This window comes from Thunnus maccoyii, chromosome 15, assembly GCF_910596095.1.
Source record: "Thunnus maccoyii chromosome 15, fThuMac1.1, whole genome shotgun sequence".
NCBI classification, from domain to species: Eukaryota; Metazoa; Chordata; class Actinopteri; order Scombriformes; family Scombridae; genus Thunnus; species Thunnus maccoyii.
Genome location: NC_056547.1, coordinates 19,850,509 through 19,859,539, shown reverse-complemented (window position 1 = coordinate 19,859,539; position 9,031 = coordinate 19,850,509). Strand labels below are relative to the sequence as shown.

Here is a 9,031-nt window from a genome sequence, read left to right as displayed (position 1 = left end):
AAAGAATAATATGAAATAGCACTAAGGGAAGAAACAATCTTAATACTACAGTATGTGAAAGAATTTACAAGTATACTGCATACTTGGAAAATGTTTTACCCAGATGTTTTAAATGGTTTATTATCTGAGTTGAGTCTGGTTATAAGCTGAGGAAAGGACTGATAAAACACATCCCTGTATGTAATTATGAATGTTTACTACATAACATAATATTTAAAAAATATTAAATTTTTAAGCCTTAGAAATTTAATTTGTAAAGCTAAACTAATTCACCTGTTTTTCATCATGTACTATTCCCTCATTGTTTGCACAGACAGCAGGCTGCAACCTGCAATATATTGTCTTTAAAGTAAACAACTCCATGTGCCAGTGTCCTCTGTAAAATCTCTGGAAGTTGTTGCCACCCTTATTGTCCTCCTGACTCTCTCCCCTCCCACCACAGCTTGTTTTAGGAAAATTTGCTTTGTTTGTCTGTCAATGCAGCAGATACAGTCCAATGGCTTTTTATGGCTGGCTGCCAATAGGGGCAGAGAACAGGCTGTCCTGCCCTGTTTTGCCCCTTCATTAGCATGCCCACATGTCGCAGCCTGTCCTGGTTTTGTTACTCCTCCTGTTTGTCTTTGCCTTGGCAACATTACAAATACAGCGTCATGCAAGCTCATTCTCAAAGGTAAGGAATGAAAAGTAAAAAAAAGACAACAATGTCAGAATCACTAAGAATTATCTAACTGTCTTTCCCATCATGATAATGTGTGATTTAATGGTGTATTCTCTCTCTGCCTGACTGGTTTATTTTAAGAGTTCAGGGAGTGCAGTCTGACCCTTCAGTCATTCAATGTTCCCTTTCAACAAATGTCTGGTGCACATGCTTGGAGCTTGGATTTCTGAAATACCTGCGGTGTAGGCTTTTATCAACATGTCATAAAAAAATCTCAGCTTAAAAGTAAACATACACTTTTCTAAACAAAATTGTAATCTATTTATTTATTCTGCACAAATGTAAAATAACTAAATGTGAAATTGGAACTAAAGCACACCCTTGAGTTGTTTTGAGTTAACGTGTTTACCTAGTAGGATGCAGCACCACTGGATCTGTGAGCTTCTAGGTATTAGTGCATTCAGTTACACCTGCACAGCATAACAGAGTTCATTTAAGGCCACCAGCCTTGAATTTGACAATCACTGATTCACTATGTCACCCTGTGTGTGCCACAGACTGTGCAGTCATACAAATATGGACATGCTGACACAACAACATCCCACTAAAATGGAGATGTGTTTGTTAATTGAAAAATATTTCTACCAGCAGTCCCCTCCAATAATAACCTACATGTACTGTTATATACAATAACTAAATATTTGGTTAAGGTATAAACATCAGCCATTCTGACACCCCTCAGACACACCTGTTTACTGTATGTGTGTGACCTATGGATCAGAAGGTTCATAATGATTAAACCAACACCACAGTTACAAACAGCTGTGGTAACATGCTGAAGTCACTGATCTATGTGGAGTTTCATTCATTTATAAAAAGATGTGATGTATTCATATTTGGATCAATGCAGATCACCATATACTGTGATTGTTTAAAGAATGTGAAAACTAGAAATATTTAAAACCAACAAATCCAAAGATCATTTCTAAACCAGTATTTGAAATGTTGCTTGCAAAAACTCTCAGTCTCAGTCAGAACTTTTTAGTAACACTTCATCCATTTTTAGTAACTCTTTCCATCTGTGGACTGGGGATAAAGAAAAAAAGCTCCATTTCCTTTTTCCCATCCTAATTCAGCCCTCATTATCGAAAGCTGAGCAGCCTTATTCTTAATGTTTCCTCAAGCTGCCAGTTCATTTTCTCCGCTTTGGTGTCTCCTCCAACAAAAAGACTAATAGCTCAGCAGCCCCTTTTCTCTCCAGTCAGTCTCAGCCTGATGAGTGCTTCCCTCTATAGTCCACTGGTATAATCTCCCCTTGTTAAATTGGACTTAACACTTAGATAAAATAGACAGACACTCACACCATTACAGCACGCAGTTGTGACTGGGATGAATGGACCAGGACACGCTCCAGAGAGAATTAAAGGTCTTCTTGAGACTTTTCAAAGTGATCTTCCTCTAGTTGAGAACCTACAGTCCATTTTATAGCGAAAGTTCACTTTGAATGGAACTCAGGATGGAAGCAGTTCAAATTTAAAGTCATGATGAGGATATTAAGTAACTATCACACTTTTCACAGTGACCTCTGCTCTCTTGTGTATGGTTTTAGGTTGTTAAGTCGTCCATGCGCAGTCCACTGGAAAAACAATCACTTGTTGAGGAGTGGCTTGTCAAGTGTTTGTTCTGCAAATAGTATCAGGAGAGCATGAGCAGTTCAAGCATTAAGGCTGGTTGCCAGGTAGATTTGGATCCTCTAAAGTATGAGGCAGCACTGTAGTAGAGAGACACTGCACAGATGGGAACAAAAGAAAAAGATATTTACTGAGAAACAATCTTTTCACTTTAAAGTATGTAAAAAAAACACCTCTGTAGAAGTTGATACATATAAAATTACAAGAAGGATTACAAGGTTGTGGACGGGCTGATGGTTCCACTCCAGCAGGCAAATACCATTACTTGTTAATCATTCACCATAAATTATTATTATTATAATTGGCACTGCAGTATCTCTTACCTGTGTCCCAAATGTCTGCATGGTTGAACAGTAATAGTGGAAATCTGTTTCATAATAAGTCATGGCAATAGGGTTCCACTCCAGCAGAGATGGCGCTTACATGTAGTTTCTTCTTTACTGTCAAACACTAAAGAGGGATTTCTGTCTTTTGGTGACACATTTATTCAAGATATTCTTACACCCCAATATGCTCTGTACGCTCCAGACCAAAGCCTCTGGGAGTGGTGTGCATGGAAAAAATAAAAAAAAGGCACAGCACTTAGTGTCAGCTCCAGCTAGCAGCATTTTCCATTTCCACAGTCTGCAGAGATGTAGTGAATGTTCCTGTTGAAATCATCCAGTGACATAAAGCATCATGCCATATGCTAGTTGAATTTGATGTACAAAAGTTAGTCTATTAGTACAGTATCCCCTCAGGGTTCAGTAATAAATACTTCTTAATGGTAGATGGCAGAGGCAGCTGTGCTACACCTCTCTCACAGAAGCCACCCAGGCCGGCTCTGATGGCACATCTGGCAAGGTGAAGCAGGCTGCGGGGAGTGTTGGTGCAAACGCCAAACATAGAGTCATAGAATTCTTTATGTCGCTGAGGAGAAACAGACAACATTGAAGACTAACTTGAATAACAAGACAACAGTATTCAGGAAAGTAATTTTTACCATTCACAACCAGGACAAGCTGGTGTTAGTTTCCCTGATTATAAAACAGTTAGATAAAAACGAAAAGGAGAGTTGGGATACTTTTTACCACCTACTTGAATCTACTCTAAACACACTTCATGCTATCCATTACATCCTAGTATTACCTTGTAGCAGTCATCAGGAATGGAAGTTCTCCACTTCTTTGTTGGCTTTAAATGTTCGTAAGAGTTCACCATGATTTCTACTACTCCTGGGTAGTCATGACAGGACTGCAACACCTGCACAAAACAACACACCAATGGTACATGGTACAACAAAAGAATCTGGCAAGAATTTTCCTTTACTATCAACATATAATTTGCGAATACATGTGCCAAACCACATCTGGTCCAGATGTCTGTACCTTGTGGAACTGGGGTGGGTAGATTCGTGCTGCATTGTAGTTGAGCAGCAACTGATAGCATAGCTCAGGTATAGCCATAGGCCTCACACCAGTCACCTTGAGGAGATACTGAATGGGAGCACAGCCATTGATGTCCATGGCTCGTGTATCTGCTCCAGCCTCAAGCAGCATCTCCATCAGGACGTGATCACAGTTCCAGGCCGCCTTGTGAAGAGCTGTTTTATAGTCTTCTTCTTTGAGGTTGGGATCTGCAACAGAAGGCAAGTAAATAGCCTCCATGCTACACAGCAATGACAATAGTGTTACCAGTGAAAGTCATGTACAAGGATCCAGAGCCTCCCACCTGCTTTGTGGTCCAGCAGGAGGCGACAGACCAAATGGTGATCTGGGCTGTAGATTTGCTCTTTGGCATCAAAACCCCAGAAGGCCGCAGTCATTAGGGGCGTCTCCTGGAGCGAATTGACTGCATCCACAGCTGCTCCGTGGGCCAGATAGAGACTCACCAGCTCTGGGACACCAAATCTGGCAGCAGTGTGTAACGGTGTGTCCTCCTCATTGTTGTGGCCGGGCATGTTGACTTTCGCACCTCCATGGAAAAAAAAGATTATTTTATTGTTATAGTGGCTTTTACAATGTCTGTATTTTGAGCTTTCATTCATCTACTGGTCTATCCATGCATCCTTGCCTCCTGACCTTTGAGGATGAGCTGCTTGGCACAGTTCACTGACTCTCTGGTGATGCAGTAGTGCAGTGGTGTGTGTCCGCTCAGTGACAGTTTGCTGATCTTTGCCCCATGGGCTAAAAGCAAGGCCACACAATCGCTGTTCGAGACCTCACAGGCCACATGCAATGGTGTCTTCCCATTGGGCATACCGTTGACAGCTGCACCTTTCTGAAGGAGCACCAGTGCTGTCTCCACAGCATTGTACATCACACATACATGAATAGCCATTGCCCAGGAACTCTCCAGTTTGTAGCCTGGCAGCCAATATCCTGTATCAAATCAGACAACCAAGAAGTGTTTCACTGTGACAGTAAAAGCTAAAGCTAGAGTAGATTTCCATGTTCATAGGTATAGGTATAGGCACAGGTATAGGGATAATATTACAGATACTATATGATGGCTAAGGATATTGTACTGCAGTATGTTCATAACAAAGCAGCCTGAGGATACATGTTGTGATACACCCAGTCTAGACTGTTTCTAGTCATTTCTAGCTGTGAATCCATGGAGGTTTAGCACCACCTAGTGAATAAACTACAGAACGAATTGTCTGCAGTCCAATTTGGATTTACATGGCAGCTCATCTTTCTGGGCCTCTTGTGACATAAACCATTCACAATCAGTCATTTTACTGCTGCAGGAGAAATCTGGATCAATCTCAGCCCACTTTCTCTCCCCCTACCTTGTTTGTAGGAGGCCAGAACCATGCTGGGGTCCTCCACCTCCAGCACAGTGTCAATGTCTAGATTGTTGGTGTGGAGAATCTGGAGGACCTCTTCAGTGTTGTTGGCCTGTAGGGCCTTCAAGAAGCGTTGCTTCAGCTGCTTTACAGCCAGTTGTCTGGGGCTCAGCTCCTCCATGACCACCCTGAGAGAAGGGCCTCGTTCCACATGTGGCTTAGCTAAACCACCTAGTTCAGACACTAATGCTCTCCACACAGCATAGAAGAAATTGGAAAAGAATGCACAAATGGTGATAATGAAGAAGTCAAGCATACCCACAATGGAAGGCCTCTGTAATTCCATCCATCAGCTACTGTATGGGAGGTGTATCAGGAAAGAAGACGGAGATCAAGTAGTAGAAGAGGGGCAACAAGTGACAACAAGGAGGGAAAAAATAGCTCTGGAGTGAAATTAGGCTGAGCATAAATAGAAAGGGGAGAGGGAGGGACTGGAGAGCTAGAGCTGACTGTGGCTGACTCTAGGCCTGCCAGTCTGCTGGAAGGTCCACTAAGAGAAAAGTACCTTGTAGTGGAGGGTCACATGCTAAAAATAACACACAGTCACAGCACAGTCTATCTTCATATGACTAAACTGCATCCCATTATTATTTGTTTTTCAATGATGTAAACTATCAGTGCCAGTTGTAACAGGTTTACCATGAGGGAATGAAAACATAATATGAGTTTCGTGCACTCTCACCAATTGTTCTGCACCTTTTTGATCTGTTTCTGGCTTGCAAATGACCACTAAAACTACGTAGAGGAAAGGTGAAAGAAAGAGGAAACGAAAGTATGGACAGTGACTGCACATTTTATTCAGTGTGACAGGTAGCTGCCCTTTCAAACTTTTCAGAATGCGAAAAAGAGAGCAAAGGTAATGACAAAATAGGAGGAGGAAAATAAGCACAGCTCTTAAAAGAGTGAAAGCATGGCTAGCAGTTTGTGTGGTGATTATCTTTTTGCTCTCTTCATACATGAAAGACAAACGTCCAGTGAGCCCCTTCCTGACATGACTCAAACGCTTGTGTTTTTGCCTGCCAGGAGCACCAGGGTCTCATCCGTACGTTGGTTTCATCATGCCAGGTAAGCTCAGTCAAGCGCATAGAAAAGATCTGAAATCACATTTCGGCTCAGGTCAGACCTTTGAGCCTCTTCAGCCCTCCAATTACTGTGCGCACACACACACACACACTGACACAATAGAAAACAAGGCTTCTTTAGGATTCTTACAGCATATTGCTCTCAGTGTTTTACTATACATACAAAAAGAGTCAAAAGAGTGCAGTCTGCTGACTGACTTGACAGGGTGGGGGTATTCACAGAAAGGTTCAAGTGTTAAAAAATATTTCGTAAGAACACATCATGACCAGTTTATTGGAGTAGCACTGGAGCAGCACTATGGTTGTATAAGAGGAAGGCTAAAACCACAAGCACAATGGGAGTATGTGTTTTCTTCTTGCTTTGCATTTCCAAGCCTTAAATCCTTCACAGTTTACTTGAATATAAATCACTTTTAATTAACAGTTTTAATTAGGTTTTGGCAAAAGAAAGTAATCATACAATTCTGGATAAATCATCATTAGGTGTTAATAATACTCTTATTTTGCGTATGTTATCATAAACAATAGTCAGTTGCTTCATTAAATACAGAAATAAATAAATAATAACAATAACAGATCAATATCAGATCGATACCTGTGGCATTCCATGGAGGTATCAAGTCACAATGAACACATCTGTAACCTTATTCTTGTTCTTAACCTGTTAACAGTACACCAGGCAGGGTCCTTAAGACAAAAGGAGATCATAACCAGAGCTGCCTTCATTTCTATCACGGTGACACCGCTGTCTCTATTATTTATTGTAAACCTACAGAATGATACTTGGGAATGATAAAGAAGTAACACAGGGAACATGTCTCTCAGTGAGCTTCATAATCCTAAAACAAGAATAACTGTTTGCATAAAGTACATAAGTCAAAATCATTTTTTATCTAACATGTAAATCAAAATAATTTGAGTCTTACTAAACTGGTTTCATAAGAAAAAATGACATTGCATGTATCTGGTGCAATTTCCAGTGTAACATCAAAATATCAGTATGTGTCCTCTGCATTCTTCTGTCTACCTGATCACAAAGATAAACCATCTATATGGCAACTCTCCTACATATTATTCAAAGTATTCTGGAGTAATTTTCATGGTGAACTTTTACCTGTGATTTTTCTGAAAAAAACACAAACAAATGTTTAATCTACTGTATTTGTTTCGACAGTCACACAGAAGCGGATAGATTTCGGAAAAATTCTACTTCTCTAGAATTTCTAAAGGCAGTGGCTGGGTATTACTTTGTTATTGAGAGAGAATATAAAAAGAGGTCAAAAGCAGGTTACAAGCGGATTCAAAGCAACATTATGCATATAAGCAGGAAGTTTCATTTTATCTTTTTTTGTTTGTTTGCTTGTTTTTGTGGTATGGGTTTGGTAAGTTACAAATTTCATGATTACAATGTACCTGAAGTCTCCATTAGAACCAGTCCAATGAGTACAGTGTGTCCTTGTCATCTGTTGTTTTGAGAACTGCTTTAGTGTGGTACATGTATTCTGTAAGGAGCATTGGACAAGCCAGTGCAGAGGTTAAATTTACAGTGTTTGCACTTCCAGTGTTCTTGCAAGTCAAGAGAGAGCATGTTTCTCCCAAAGAAAGTTGGTTCCCACTTCAGTTCCTGTTGGAAAGTTCCAGTGTTGCCCTCTTCAGTAGTGTAAGTAAGCAGCATGGGGACACCCAGTGGTGTGACACGAGTACTGCCTCATATATTCCACCACACAGGCCCGACCTGTATATGCTTCATCAAAGCAATAGAGAGATTCCAGTGATCTATGTATCTGAACAGGATATACATACAGTAAGTCTATTAAAATGGCACATTAGACATATTTGTATCTGTATTTAACATTGTACACAGTTGTTATGTCTAAAGGTGCTGTGATGGGTAACACAGACAGCTCTGGAGATGATATGGGATGAGGACGAGATGAAGGTTTCACAGACTTACTCTGGAGATGAATAAATAAACCCAATTTACAGCAATAAACAGCAAAATAAATAAAACCGAGTAAATTCTTACATGGCTAAAAACACAGGATCGGTGTAAAATGAGGCAAATGAAGGGGCAGCATCCTATTAGCCAACTGCTCATTTTGGTTTAATTTGCATGGTGAAGAAGTCACTCAACACTCTCCAACAGTTACATGTGGAGCTCCACCACTGAGAACTAGTGAACTACTGAGTAGGCGTCCCACAGGGTTCGTTTGTGGGGCCTACTGACGTTCTGTTCTTTGAGATGCTACTTGGTGAGGTGCTACAGTAAAGCGGGAGGTGATCTAAGGATTCACTTCACTCTGCCGCGCTTTCTTTGCGCGCCTCTTTCTGCTGCTGCTCCAGCTCTCTCTTTCTTAGCTTCTCGCGCTGTTTCTCCACTTTCTCGCGGTTCCTCTTGGCCTTCTCCATCAGAACTTTCAGGTCTTTGATCTTTTTCTTGATCAGGGCCCGGTCCTGGGAAGAAGTGACTCCAAGGGCCTGAAACAAATTTATATATACATATAAAAATCCTCCTGCCTTTGGTCTACCTATTTACATTTCTATTATAGCCTGACCAAGAGTGGATTTTTGAGACTGATATCAACATTGTTTTCCGACAAACATTTATGATATGTATATAAGATATGTCCTGAGTAGGACCATTTTACAGTTGAAATATAAACTGGTGTGCCAACTATGACATGGCATCACTGTTGCTGAATTACCTCAGACATGTGTTTCTTGTTACTAATGACACACACTGTATGTTGATATTGATAATATCTACTTT

General features: G+C 40.7%; 2 protein-coding genes across 3 annotated transcripts in view; both read right to left on the bottom strand.

Annotated features, from left to right (window-relative positions):
* Positions 1–391: 391 nt before the first annotated feature.
* On the bottom strand, positions 392–5,450 carry asb4 (ankyrin repeat and SOCS box containing 4). Its single transcript, XM_042435307.1, has 8 exons — positions 5,438–5,450; positions 5,123–5,341; positions 4,410–4,709; positions 4,060–4,302; positions 3,717–3,964; positions 3,478–3,591; positions 2,673–3,258; positions 392–2,445 (listed from the first exon to the last, which is right to left on the bottom strand). Exons 2-7 carry the CDS (start codon positions 5,298–5,300, stop codon positions 3,070–3,072), a joined length of 1,272 nt encoding a protein of 423 aa, XP_042291241.1. The 5' UTR covers positions 5,301–5,341; positions 5,438–5,450; the 3' UTR covers positions 392–2,445; positions 2,673–3,069.
* Positions 5,451–6,001: 551 nt separating this feature from the next.
* ppp1r9a (protein phosphatase 1, regulatory subunit 9A) overlaps positions 6,002–9,031 on the bottom strand; it is a 45,964-nt gene continuing 42,934 nt past the window's right edge. For both annotated transcript variants that reach the window (XM_042434816.1, XM_042434817.1), the window contains one exon: positions 6,002–8,739. In XM_042434816.1, coding sequence (XP_042290750.1) covers positions 8,557–8,739 — 183 coding nt within the window. In that variant the 3' untranslated portion in view covers positions 6,002–8,556. The remainder of the gene's footprint in view (positions 8,740–9,031) is intronic.